Source organism: Heloderma suspectum, chromosome 6 (genome assembly GCF_057233095.1).
Source record: "Heloderma suspectum isolate Gila_16-S chromosome 6, 16-S_ref, whole genome shotgun sequence".
Taxonomy (NCBI): domain Eukaryota; kingdom Metazoa; phylum Chordata; class Lepidosauria; order Squamata; family Helodermatidae; genus Heloderma; species Heloderma suspectum.
Genome location: NC_139463.1, coordinates 109,379,143 through 109,392,050, shown reverse-complemented (window position 1 = coordinate 109,392,050; position 12,908 = coordinate 109,379,143). Strand labels below are relative to the sequence as shown.

The 12,908-nt window shown below is 45.7% G+C and overlaps 1 protein-coding gene across 1 annotated transcript; it reads right to left on the bottom strand.

Moving 5' to 3' along the window:
- Positions 1-5,256: 5,256 nt before the first annotated feature.
- On the bottom strand, positions 5,257-12,175 carry LOC146342446 (olfactory receptor 4N5-like). The gene is made up of 4 exons (XM_084807845.1): positions 12,125-12,175; positions 9,332-9,435; positions 6,927-7,018; positions 5,257-5,948 (listed from the first exon to the last, which is right to left on the bottom strand). Exons 1-4 carry the CDS (start codon positions 12,173-12,175, stop codon positions 5,257-5,259), a joined length of 939 nt encoding a protein of 312 aa, XP_084663971.1.
- Between the last annotated feature and the right edge of the window lie 733 nt (positions 12,176-12,908).

The window sequence follows — 12,908 nt, the reverse complement described above, 5'->3', positions numbered from 1 at the left end:
TCCTTGCAGTCCAGGGGACTTGTAAGAGACTTCTCCAGCACCATGTCATTACTACTCATGGTTATAAACAGGTTCTCTAGACGATGTCATGACCCCCCCCCCCCAAGTTTTGTTCTGTGTCTAACTGGCACATTTGGTGAGGGTTTTTTTAGAACAGCAAAGTGCAGCATTCAAATGTGAAAGCGAAAGAAAGCGCAATTTCCTCGTGTATTTGCACTTTTCTGCTACACCACAGTGCCATCTAGAGTTTTTGTAGTGGAAAAGCAGGAAAGGAAACGCTCCTTGTGCAGTGCTTGGATCTCAATCCTGCATTGAAACTGGAAGTAGATACAGTAGATTAACAGCTGATTAACAGCTTGGTGCAGAAAAGCTCTTGGCTTGCTACCAAAGTGCAGGTGTGGGGATGGGTCAGTGCAGACTAGTGTGCTGCCTCTGCCAGCTACCCCTTATAAAGGGGGTTCGAGGTCCATGTTGGGAGACTGGGGTGGGGTGGGTCTATCAGAAAATGAAAGCTATGTTTCTCTGGACCAGAAGCTGACCAGAAGTGAAGGAGTACAAAGTGTAGAAGATCTTCCTAGGAATTCCAGGCTGTATGTAAGTGACAGACGCACAGGTTAGCTAAGCAGACAGCTTGTAGGTTTTGTTTGTCATTTTAATGTATCCTCTATTTGCTCCCTTATCTTATTTCTTTTGTTGATGTGCTAATACATTTGTCTAGTTAATAATTTGGCTTGGGCCATGTGTTTTGAGGTGTCTGGCCAAGACCTAAAGGAGGGGATTTCTCCCCACATGACCTAACCACTTGGGGATGCTACCCAGAGTTAAGATCTGACCCTAGAAAAGGGGTGTGTGTGTGAAGGTGAATAAAACCCCAGTGGGGTGCAGAAGTGCTACATGGTGACCAGCAGCAGGATTCTGATGGGTCTGTGGTCAGAGAGCTCAAATTCATGGTGAAAAAGGACTAATTGCAAAGGGAAAAGGGAACTCAAATGGCTTCCACAACATTTTCAGGCTGAATACGAAGTGCTGTTTCTGACCTGTCAGTCCCTAAATGGTTTCGGGCCAGGTTACCTGAAGGATCACTTCCTCCCACATGTATCTACCCAGACCCTGAGATCATCCTCAGAGGCCTCTTTCTGTGTGTTCCTGCCACATGTGGTGCAACCAGCAGTTAATCTTTAACTGCTTAGGGATTTTATTATATTTAACAGCATATAAAGATCAGAAATAAACAAACAAAGGGGAAGGGCCTTCTCGGTGGTGGCACCCCAGCTTTTAAAAATTTCCCAGGCCTTTAAAACTTTTAATTTGAAATCCAAAATCTGTCTCATTTATTTCTTACAGTAATACAGCAGTGGCCATACAAGAACCGAGTTTCGATGAGTGTGCTATAAAATTATCATGGGCCTTAGAAGAACTGGAGTGGTATTATGATAATAATCACTTAAAACCAAATCCACGTAAAATGCAAGTATGTGCCTTTCATCTTTGTAATTGAGATGCAGGAGTTGAACTGGATATTATGTGGAGAGGGAATAGATTACAACATTGCCCAACATCTAAATACTTGGGTGTTACGTTGGATAGAATGCTTTCTTTTAAGCAACATTGCCTGAATACTAAGGCTAAAGTATGTGCTAGGATAACATTATCTGACGATTGGCAAACTATACATGGGGACCCCAGCCATCTACGTTACGAGCATCAGCTATGGCTTCGAGTGTCTCTACTGCTGAATATGTGGCACCAGTATGGAATGCATCCGCACATGCGAAGCAAATAGATATTGCTGTGAATGAGGCAATGTGCATAGTGACGGGATGCCTCAAACCGACACCCATTAATAAACTACATTCTCTTGTTGGCATTGCTCCACCTAAGATTAGAAGGGAAGTAGAAGCAGATGCTGAAAGAACTAAACAAGAGACTGACTCTCGTCACCCTTTGAGTGGATATATTCCCCCAATTCCTCGACTTAGATCTAGAAAGAGCTTTATGTCAAGAACTAATATCCTACAGGGGACCAAAGAACAGAATCGGGTAAGTAAATGGAGGAATGAGTTTACCGACTGGAGTATTTTAACGAAGGAAGAAATGGCCGCTGGCGGCTGCTGGCCTGCCAAACAGATGAGCACATTCTCAAGCCCCCAGCCCCCAGCTCCAACTGCCCTGCCCTTCCTCCCAGCGCATGCGCATTGCTCTCCCCCCCCCCGAGCTATGCTCATTGCTTTTTTCCCTCTGAGCTATGCTCATTGCTTTTCTCTCATCCACTGAATTTAGCCGAAGCATCGGCCCCCCTGCCAAGTTCCTGGTCAGCACACAAAATCAGATGGGAAAAGCTAGGTTAACCCCTAAGGTATACAACCTTCTGCGCCCCAAGAAGGGCACACCGGGTATCTCCTGTGGCGGCAGGGTCCACATGTGCACATCCACACACATCGACATCCACCTCTCACTCTCACCCTGACTCTCACTCTCATACACACTTCACTCACTTTCGCTCTCAGACACACACACCACGCACTCACTGGCACGGGTACAGATACATACAGGTTTTTACACACACCCCCGCCACATGCACAATAAACAGGCCCTAGAAGAAACATCAATTTCCAGCATTCCACCCCCACCTCCACTCTGGGACCCGGCAGTACTACAAGTTCCAAGCACAGAATGAAGCGTTACACCCTGAGCATGTGCAGAGTGCATTTTTCCCTCCATGGAGGGGCTTTGTAGCCTCCCCCAAGCCTTTGGCCAGCACACAAATAGATCACATTGAGAAGGCTGAGAAACAATCCATCCATCACTTCTTCCATCACGCCCCCCCCCGCTGCATCCTAGGTTGAAATGGTATGCTGCCATTTTGGGGAAGCAGTAAGACTCTTCAGCTCAGTTCAGTGGAGATTTCAGGCTAAAGTCTGGGAGCGGAAGACATTTCTCCATCACACACACCTGCACACATGTTTAAATAGTCGGTGACTTGGCACTGCTTATGAAGCTCTTGTTGTTCCTTGATGCCTGGCAGGAATGAAAAGATATAGATATGTCTGTCTGTGACTTCTTCTGGATGTTGCTTCGGATGGAAGTTGACATCAGGATCAGAGGAACTGCCATTTCCCCTCTCAAGGTGGCCAGGTTCACACAACGTGACAACCCAGAGTATGGTTTGAGTGTGGGTTGTTGTTAAATCATGGGTTGTTGTGTTGTGTAAACTCAGCCATGCTAACAAACCATGGTTTGTTAACCACAAACAACCCATGAAGAGAACGTGTGGTTTGTTGTTGGGTTGTGAACTGTGGGTTGTTTGTGGTTAACAAACCATGCTTTGTTAGTGCAGCTCAGTTCATACCACACAAAACCCCATGATTCAGCAACAACCCGCACTCAACCTGTACTCTGGCTTGTCATATTGTGTGAACCAGGTCAGTGTCTCCCTTCCAATGACTTGCTTTTCTTCTTTCCCTGTATCTTCCTTGCCCCTCTCCCCAACTAGAGAGGAAAAGCAGCTAGAAGGAGAGTGATTTTGAGCAGCCCCTTCTCTTCCCACCCCGTCCTGTTCCTCTGCTGAAAGTGCCAACCTCCTCAGTTGAAGAAGAACCATTGTGAGGCTGCTGTAACATTCCTCTCTTCTTTAACCTCAAAGTAGACCAACTTCCCTTCCTCAACCAGGTTCCCTTCAGCTGGGTGGGACTACAAGTCCCATAAACTCCAGCCTGCTGGCTGGAGGATTATGGGAATTGTAGTCCAACCCAGCTGGAGAGCTCCATGTTGGGGAAGGCTGAATTAGGCCCATGATTTCTGCCCAGCCACACCATGTAAGCAAGGAAATAAAAAAGATGACCAGCTTCTTCCAAACTCCCGCCTCCTTCCCCACAAAGAAGTAAGGAAGGCTGGGAAAAAGGTAAAGGGTTCTTATCCGCCCCACTCCACACACACATGCACAACTCCATCCTTAAAATAAACTGCTTTCAAATACTTTGAGAATGACGGCTGCATCCTTGTAGGTGATTCTAAGGGCTCCTTCACATGGAACTTTTATCCTGCTGTTGAGATTGCTCACTCATGGAAGTTTGCTGGTCCTTTTCATGACGTCGCTAACCTCCAGGGCACATCCAGAGGTATCTCCTGGTTATTTTGCTCCCCAAAGATCCAAAACTAATGAACCATTTTTTAAAGTTGGAATGCAATGCAATTGAAACAGCCACTAGATGGCGCTGTCTCATTGTGTTCTATGGAACCTTGAAAATTAAAAGTTCCCCCTCTCAGCAATCATGTGATTGCTGTCTGGCAGCCCACAATAAATGCGGAAAAGCTCCAGAATGAGAGGACTGTGGAGGTTTTCTTTAGTGTAAAGGCAGCCTAAGACGATTTAAAGCTAAAAGGTGGAGGATGGCCAGTGGAGGTAGAGATGGCTGCTTATGGATGGAGGAGGGAAACAATTCACCTGGCTGGCTTCTGAGCATGTGCAGTGAGCTCTTCTTGCCACTGGAATTAGGGAGAGGAGGGCTATATTAAGGCCAGATGTTCTGAACACTGGGACTCGTCCCTGACAGCAAAAGCCACCTTCTTTTCAGAGGCAGTGCCCATTCAGTTTTGTCACCCCAGGTATTAATGGAGAAAGTGGTCTCTTAAAGCATCCCATGTTGGGTCACACCAGTGGTGACATATGGGTGTTGTTGTCAGCCAGGGTAGCAAAGATGAGAGTTATCTTCTGGACTGGCTGCCTGACAATAGTTAGGGCCAGTGTTTTTCCAGCATGAAGCACTCTTGAAGGATTGACATAGGTCCAGAATGGGAGGGATCAATGGGATCATCTTGCCAGGTGATCGAGACAGTGCCGTGCAGCCTGGCCAGTGGAGTCAATTTGCCACTGATCTTGTGTGATTTGCTGATCTGATAAGATGCCACGATTCCCAGTGGCAGAAGGGATGGATGCTTTATGAACTTCCTATAATGTAGTGGGTAAAATCCAACATAAATCAACTTAGAGAAGACCCACTGAAATGATTGAGACTTCAGTTAGTCATGACTAATATAAGTCCTACTCATTTCAATGGGTCTACTCTAAATAGGACTTATGTTGGATTTTGCCCATTGTCTTGCTTTCTTAGCCCATCCTTGCTAAATAAATTTCTTTTTGCCTTCATCCATTGGTGTGCTTATTGTATCGGAATATCCTAAAAAGGACCATTGCCTATTGGCAAAAAATTGATCTGTTGACCAAGAAATGGCACAAGTATAAAAATCTTGGAGAATTTATACTGATCCTGGCCAGTATTTACCCAACAACCTTCTCATGGCATGCTTGATCTCCTTGTTCCTCAGTGTGTAGATCATGGGGTTCATCAAGGGGAAGACAGTGCTGTGGAAAATAGCGACCAGCTTGTCAAGGGGCGACTCCTGGAATGGGCGGCAGTACATGAAGATGGCAGGACCAAACATGATGACGACAATGATGATGTGGGTGATGCAGGTGGAGGTGGCTTTGCCCTTCCCCTCGGTGGAGCCTGTCCTCACCTTGACCAGCAGGATCACATAGGAGATGATGAGGAGGGTGAAACTGATGAGAGAGGAGAGGCCACTGTTGATGAACATGAAGAATTCTAAGTCATATGTGTTGGTGCAAGCCAACTTGACGATCTGAGTGATGTCACAGAAGAAGTTGTCCAGTTTGTTGGGGCCACAAAAAGGGAGCGGGACAATGAGGACAACCTGGATGATGGAATGAACAAATCCTAAGCACCAGAATAGTATGACCATGACACTGCAGACTGGCCTGCTCACAATGATAGTGTAATGCAACGGGTGGCAAATGGCCACATAGCGATCGATGGCCATGCCAAGAAGAAGGAAGATTTCTTCCTGAGAAGAAGCCTGAGAGAGACCCAGAAGGATGAATTCTTTCACCATGGTCTGGTTCCCATGTTTCATCTTGTTGTTGCCACCTCCTGCAATATAAAGTTGGGTTATATAAAGCTGGAATCAAGTTTGATGGAGATTTGATGTCATGGGATAATGGGTATTGTCTAAAGACAAAGGGACTTCAGATTAAAAATATCACTGGCTGGGTTCACATGATACTACAACCCATACCAAAGGCTAAGTATGGGTTGAGTGTAGTTTGCCATTGAGCCATGGGTTGTTGGTGAGCCATGGCTTGTTGTGTAGTGTGAACCCAGTGACACTAACAAACCATGGTTTGTTAGCTACCAACAACCCACAAAGAGAACCCATGGTTTGTTGTTAGATTGTGAACCGTGGGTTGTTTGTTGTTAACAAATCATGGTTTGTTAGTGTGGCTAGGTTCACATAACATGAGAACTCACAGTTCAGTGACAACCCATGGTTCAATGACAACCCACACCCAATCTTGAGTATGTGTTTTCATGTTGTGTGAATCCAGCTGAGATGAGTAACTTTTTCTTGCTGTATTTGACTAGCTTGTTTCTCAAACTTGAACAGGTATATTTGAGATTTACTAGATCAAGAGAGAATACAACAGCTTCAGGGACTGACCTTACTCAATGATAGATTTGCAAATCTCTACTAAGTGTTTATTAATTTAAGAATTAAGGTATGAGTAGTGGTCCTTGAAATCTTTCTCAAGCTAGACGAGCCCAAGTTGGTATTAAAGAATATCTATTCATTGCTCAGTCTAAGAGAATAACAAGCTTTAGCTAAGATTAGGCAGATCACAATCATCTCTAAATACACTCAAGTTACAATTACTAGGAGTATAATGAAAGGAATAGCGAGCATATTTTCAACATAGTAAAACTTAGGTTCTTCCTAATCTAACAGTTAATATTAAAGTTTCATATTAACTTAAATGGAAAGTATGTTGGGGGAAACCGGCCTAAGCATGTTCTGGTGGGCTTCTTGCCCTCTCAGGATTTTTCTATACAGCCACTGGGATGGGTAGCTACCTGTGTTGCGGTCTCCTCTTCTAGGGATAAATTGCTCACAGCTTGAGGCTGCTGGTACTTTGCCACCACACCTGTCTTCCTCTAACTCTGGACTGGGAGAACATCAGAGGTATGAGTAATTAATTGTCTGGACTGGGGATGAGGAGGAGCCCCTAGCTATGCTCATCTACACGAGCCCACAACCAGCACCTTGCTTCACCCCCATAGGCCCAACTCCAGAGACTCTGCCAGTGTTGCTAAGTGGTCAGGCTGGGATGGGTCACTGTTCCCACTCCATCCAGCTTGCTTGTTTCTCTTACCTGAGCAGGTGTGTCTGTGACTCACCTGACTCAGAGAGAAAACAGCACTTTTATGGACAGATGCCAGATGTACAAATCCCAGCTGAGTATTCTGGGCTTCAAGAAGTAATTTATATGGATTGTGGTCCTTGAAGCACTGCTCAAGCCAAATGACACAAAGTGGTACTACAAAATACACATTTATTGCTCAAATTAAAGAATAGCAAAACTTTGCACTGATCCAACAAGCAAAACACATTGCTACATACAATACAATTAGGATGATTAGAAGCACAATAGAATCAGTGGCTAACATATTTCTTAGCAAAATTAAACTTCTGCTCCTCTCAACCAGCAACGCAGTCATCATTAAGATCTGATAGTTACCTATTTGGCAGGCATGGTTGGCAGAGTTTAGGTAATCACGTTTGGTAGGACTCTCATTCTCCCTGGAACTCTCTGGTCAACCATGTCAAAATCTTATTACCTATAATATTCTACCTAGCAATACCCCTACTTTCTTTACCTTAAACATACATCTCTGCACCTTGACTGTTTGGACGTAGTCATAGCTTCTACTCATGACCTCAGGACAGCCTCTCTGTAACACAGCGAGACTTACAGCTGACTTCAGAAGCGCCCTTGCAAAGGTCCATCTCCTCATGAAGTAATGCAGTGAAGGCTGGTGGCTCTGGTGTCAGTGGGGCAGTGAATCTGCTTCGAGTTTCAGTCAGAACCAGTCAGAACTCCAAAGGAGCTTCTAGCACCTTGGATAGCTCCTTCACAGTTCGGATTGGTTCTGACTGAAACCAAGAGTGAATTCACTGGCCCCCTGACATTGGAGACACCAGCCTCCACTGAGGTAATGAGCTTTTTCCTTACTTCCAAGAATTAAGCAACCCACCTGTGACAAGCTTCTTTGCCCAGTTCCAAGAGCACATTTTTGCACTTAAAGCTAGTTTATAGCATACATAGCTAAACACTCTATACTTACAGGTGGCACACACAGATTATTATGAATAGCACCCCTTTGAAATACAACAAATTCTTATCAACAATACATATTCCATTCACACTTAGTGACAAGGCAATGTGAGGGGAGAAAACTGTCTCCCTTGGTTCTTCTTCGCCAGTAAAAAACCCACCTTCCAAACTGCCAGTCCAAATGAAGAGAGAATGCTTATTAAAGAGAATATCGAAAGAGGCAAGAAGGGAAGCAGAGAGAGTTAAAAACACCATGAAACCATAAAATGAAATAAAACCATGAAATGAATCTAGCTAACCTATGCCCAATGGTGGCTGGCGACTCCAGTTCTGGAGAGGTTCTGATTCCATTCTGGTTTTTAGTTACAACCAACTAAAGCTCTAAAGGTGCTATTCAAGGTGCTGAACCTATTTTGGGGATAAGATTCAGCACCTTGGACAGTGCCTCGAGAGCTTTGGCTGGTGGTAAGTAAAACCCAGAATGGAATCACAGCCCCTCCAGTCACCAGCCGCCACTGCCTATGCCAAACTCTTGGAAGTAACTTACTCACATGCAGAGGATACTGGGCTTGGAAGAGGTGCCTGGGTTTCTGAGTATCAGCATTTCCAGGAGACACTGGATCCCAGTGACCAAAAAAACAAAGAACCGTTGCCCATTTTGGCTAGATGTGGTTTTGATTGACAGCCACTATTGAATTAGCCAACAGGCATCCAGTCACACAGGCAGGTAGATACTGAAGAAATGAAGCTAGGAAGGTGTGTGTGTGTATGTGTAAGGATAGTTTGCCCAGCTCTGCCAGAAGGGTTATTTCCAAAATGCTTTTCCATTTGTGGCTTTGAGAGCTCGGGGTAGATGTGACAAGATAGTTTGCACCAAAATAGATGCTGTGCTGCCTTAGCCAGTACAGGAAAAGCTAAAAAAAGAGATTTGCCATGTTGCATGGCATCGTAACCATCACTGAAAACCCGAGAGAACTTGGATGTTCACAAGGTTCTGATGGATAAAGGACACCAAGAGAGGAATTAAGAAAAAGGAGGAAGGGATTGGAGAATGAAAATTTCTGGAAAGCAACTTACCATTCACATCCTTCGATGGGATAGGGGAGACCCCCCCCCTGTTCACAGGTATCTCTCATTGCTCACATCTTTATCTTCTCTGGGCCCAGGAGGTGTGCAGGTGATGGAAGAGTAGGTCCTGGTTTCACGATGTCCCTTGAAGTCTGCTTAGTTGGCTTGCACCTGGGGACCTAGTTAAAAAAAAAAATAAAATGGAGAAATTTGCTGGTCAAATTGCAGATGTTCTTTTGTGCCCTCTTCTCTTGGCCCTAGGGAGGGTGGATTCAGGAGGGAATGAATGAGACTAGAGGTTTCCAAGGTTGCCAGAGGACTGCTCTAAATTAAGACATGTTTAGCTGAGGCCACGAGTGGGCTGACCTCTGTTTTATTTAGGTAGGCACAGATTATTCTTCAGGGCATTCATTTGTTATGACACACACTGTTTCCTGTGTTCAAAATTTATATTCGCCCCATGTCCAGGTGAAATGTTTAAAAAGACTGCTACAGCCATGAAAGTAAGTGCGTTTTTATACCGGTGAATTTTCTTGGTGAGTAGTCACTCATCCACAGGAACATATTTTGTGAAAACCCAGGGCACTTTATTAAAAGGAAAGTGACTATTCTGTTGCTTGATTGATCTTATTTACAATTTGAATATACCGCTTCACATCAAAGATTTCAGAGCAGTGAACAGCAAGATGAAAGAATTTGTTGTTGTTGTTCAGTCGTTCAGTCGTGTCCGACTCTTCGTGACCCCATGGACCATAGCACGCCAGGCCTTCCTGTCCTGCGCTCTCTCCCGGAGCGTGCTCAAGTTCATATTCATTGCATCCGTGATGCTATCTAGCCATCTCATCCTCTGCCGTCCCCTTCTCCTTTTGCCTTCAGTCTTTCCCAGCATCAGGGTCTTTTCCAGGGAGTTTTCTCTTCTCATTAGGTGGCCAAAATATTGGAGCTTCAGCTTCATTATCTGTCCTTCCAATGAGCACTCAGGGTTGATTTCCTTTAGGATGGACTGATTTGACCTCCTTGCAGTCCAGGGCACTCGTAAGAGTCTTCTCCAGCACCACAGTTCGAAAGCATCAATTCTTCGGCGCTCAGCCTTCCTTATAGTCCAGCTCTCACAGCCATACATTACTACTGGGAAAACCATAGCTTTGATTAGATGGACCTTTGTCGGCAAGGTGATGTCTCTGCTTCTTACTATGCTGTCTAGGTTTGCCATAGCTTTCCTCCCAAGGAGCAAGCGTCTTTTAATTTCATGGCTACAGTCACCGTCTGCGGTGATCTTGGAGCCCAAGAAAGTAAAATCTGTCACTGCTTCCATTTCTTCCCCTTCTATATGCCAGGAAGTGATAGGGCCAGATGCCATGATCTTAGTTTTTGTAATGTTGAGTTTCAAACCAGCTTTTGCACTCTCCACTTTCACCCTCAACAAGAGGCTCTTGAGATCCTCTTTGCTTTCTGCCATTAGGGTGGTATCGTCTGCATATCGGAGGTTGTTGATAATTCTCCCGGCAATCTTCATAATTAAAACAATTAAAACATTTTAAAATAACAGATTCTGAAATTAATGAATTGCAGCTGGACACTCAGGGAAGGCCTCTCGAAATAACAACATCTTCAGGAGGCACTGAAAGGAACACAATGTTGGTGCCTGCCTGACATCCAAAGGCAGGGAATTCTACAGGAAGGGGGCCACCACACTGAAGGCTCTTTTCCTGGGGGACTTCAACCAGGCCATAGGTCCATGTGGAACCACCAGGAACAAGCCCTCTGATGACCTCAGTGTCCAGGCAGGTTGGTAAACAAGAAGGTGCTCTCTCAGGTATCCTGGTCCCAAGTTGATTAGGGCTTTGTGCACTAGTACTAATACCTTAAAACTGGCCCAGTAGTGAATAGGCAGTCAGTGCAGTTCCCTCAGCAAAAGAGTTACATGCTGAAATAGGACAGCTCTTGACAACAGCCAAGCTGCTGCATTCTGCACTAGTTCTAGCTTCTGGACCAGCCTTAAGGGCAGCCCCACATACAGCATGTTGCAGTAATACAGTCTTGAGGTTACTAATGCCTGTACCACTGTGGCCAAGCTATCCCTGTCCAGGGGAGGCTGTAGCTGGCAAGCCAGTCGAAGCTGGTAAAAGGCATTCCAAGCTGCAGTGCCCACTTGGGCTTCCAGTGGCAGTGATGGATATAGGAGTACCCCCAAACTACAGACCTGATCTTTCAGAGGGAGTGTAACCCCATCCAGAACAGCCAATGAGCCTATCTCCCAGACTCAGGAACTGTTCACCCACAGGGCTTCCGTCTTGCCAGGATTCCACTTCAGTTTATTGGCCCTCATCCAGCCCATTACTAAGTTCAGACACTGGTCCAGGACTTGCACAGCCTCTCCTGATTCAGATGTCACAGGGAGATAGAGCTGTGTCATCAGCATACTGATGGCACTTGGCTCCAAATCCCACCAATGACTGCTCCCAGTGTTTTCCTATAGATGTTAAACAACATTGGGGACAAGATGGTGCCCTATGGGACCCCATAGCTCAATTGCCATGGGGCCGAAGAATAGTCATCCAATGTTACTCTCTGAAATTGGCCCTGTAGGTAGGACTGGAGCCACTGTAACACAGTGCATCCAATACCCATCCCATGGAGTTGATCCAGGAGGATACCATGGTTGATGGTATCAAAAGCTGCTGAGAGGTTGAGCAGAATTAACAGGGTTGCACTCCCCTTGTCCTTCTCTTGATAAAGTTTATCTATCGGGGTGACCAAGGCAGATTTAGTCCCGTAACCAGATCGAAACCCAGACTGGAATGGGCCTAGATAATCAGTATCCTCCAAGAGTGTGTGCAGTTGCTCCGCCACAACGCCCTCAAGTACCTTCCCTAAGAAAGGGGTCTTTGCGATTGGGCAGTAGTTGTCTAATACCATTGCGTCCAGAGTGGGCTTCTTCAGGAGTGGCCACATTATGGCCTCCTTAAGGACAGCAGGGACCACCCCTTCCTGATGGGAAGCATTCATCACTCCCTGAACCCACCCAGTCATATGTCCTTGGCTAGCTTTTATTAGCCAAGAGGGGCAGTGATTGATAGGGCATGTGGTTGGTTGCATCACTGCAAGCACCTTGTCTACATCATCAGACTGCAGGAACTGGGACTGATCCCACAAAATAGGGCAGATAGTGGCATCAGACACCTCAGCTGGAACTGTGATAGCAACAGTGTCACGTTTGCAGCAGAGACACGTGATTTTGTCCCCAAAGTGCGATGTGAAAAAGCCACAGAAGGTCCTCAATGGGGCCAGGGCCCCATTTTCTGGGGAGGGTATTAACAATGCCTGGACCACTCAGATGAATTCCATGGGATGGGTCCTCAAGGATGCAGTGGAGGCAGCAAAGTAAGCCTTCTTTGCTGCCTGCACAACCATGCAATAGGCACGATTATGTGCTCTAGAGTGTGCTCAGTCATCTTCACTTCAAGTTTTATGCCATTTGTGCTCTAGCCATTGTCCAGCCTGTTTCATTTACCACAGCTCCCCAGTATACCAAGGAGTGGAGCAGGCTCTAGAGCGCTGGAGAGGGCACTCAGGTGCAACCAAGTTGATGGCCCTTGACATCTTACTGTTCCACACTGAGGCTAGGGCCTTGTCTGGATCACTAGCTCTC

Coding starts and splice junctions, on each gene's coding strand:
- LOC146342446 (XM_084807845.1), bottom strand. CDS start 12,175: ATGGTATTAGACAACTACTGCCCAATCGCAAAGACCCCTTTCTTAGGG. Junction 7,019..9,331: donor GGCCCAGAGAAGATAAAGAT/GTGAGCAATGAG, acceptor ATGTTCTCCCAG/TCCAGAGTTAGAGGAAGACA. Junction 5,949..6,926: donor AAGAGGAGACCGCAACACAG/GTAGCTACCCAT, acceptor TTTATATTGCAG/GAGGTGGCAACAACAAGATG.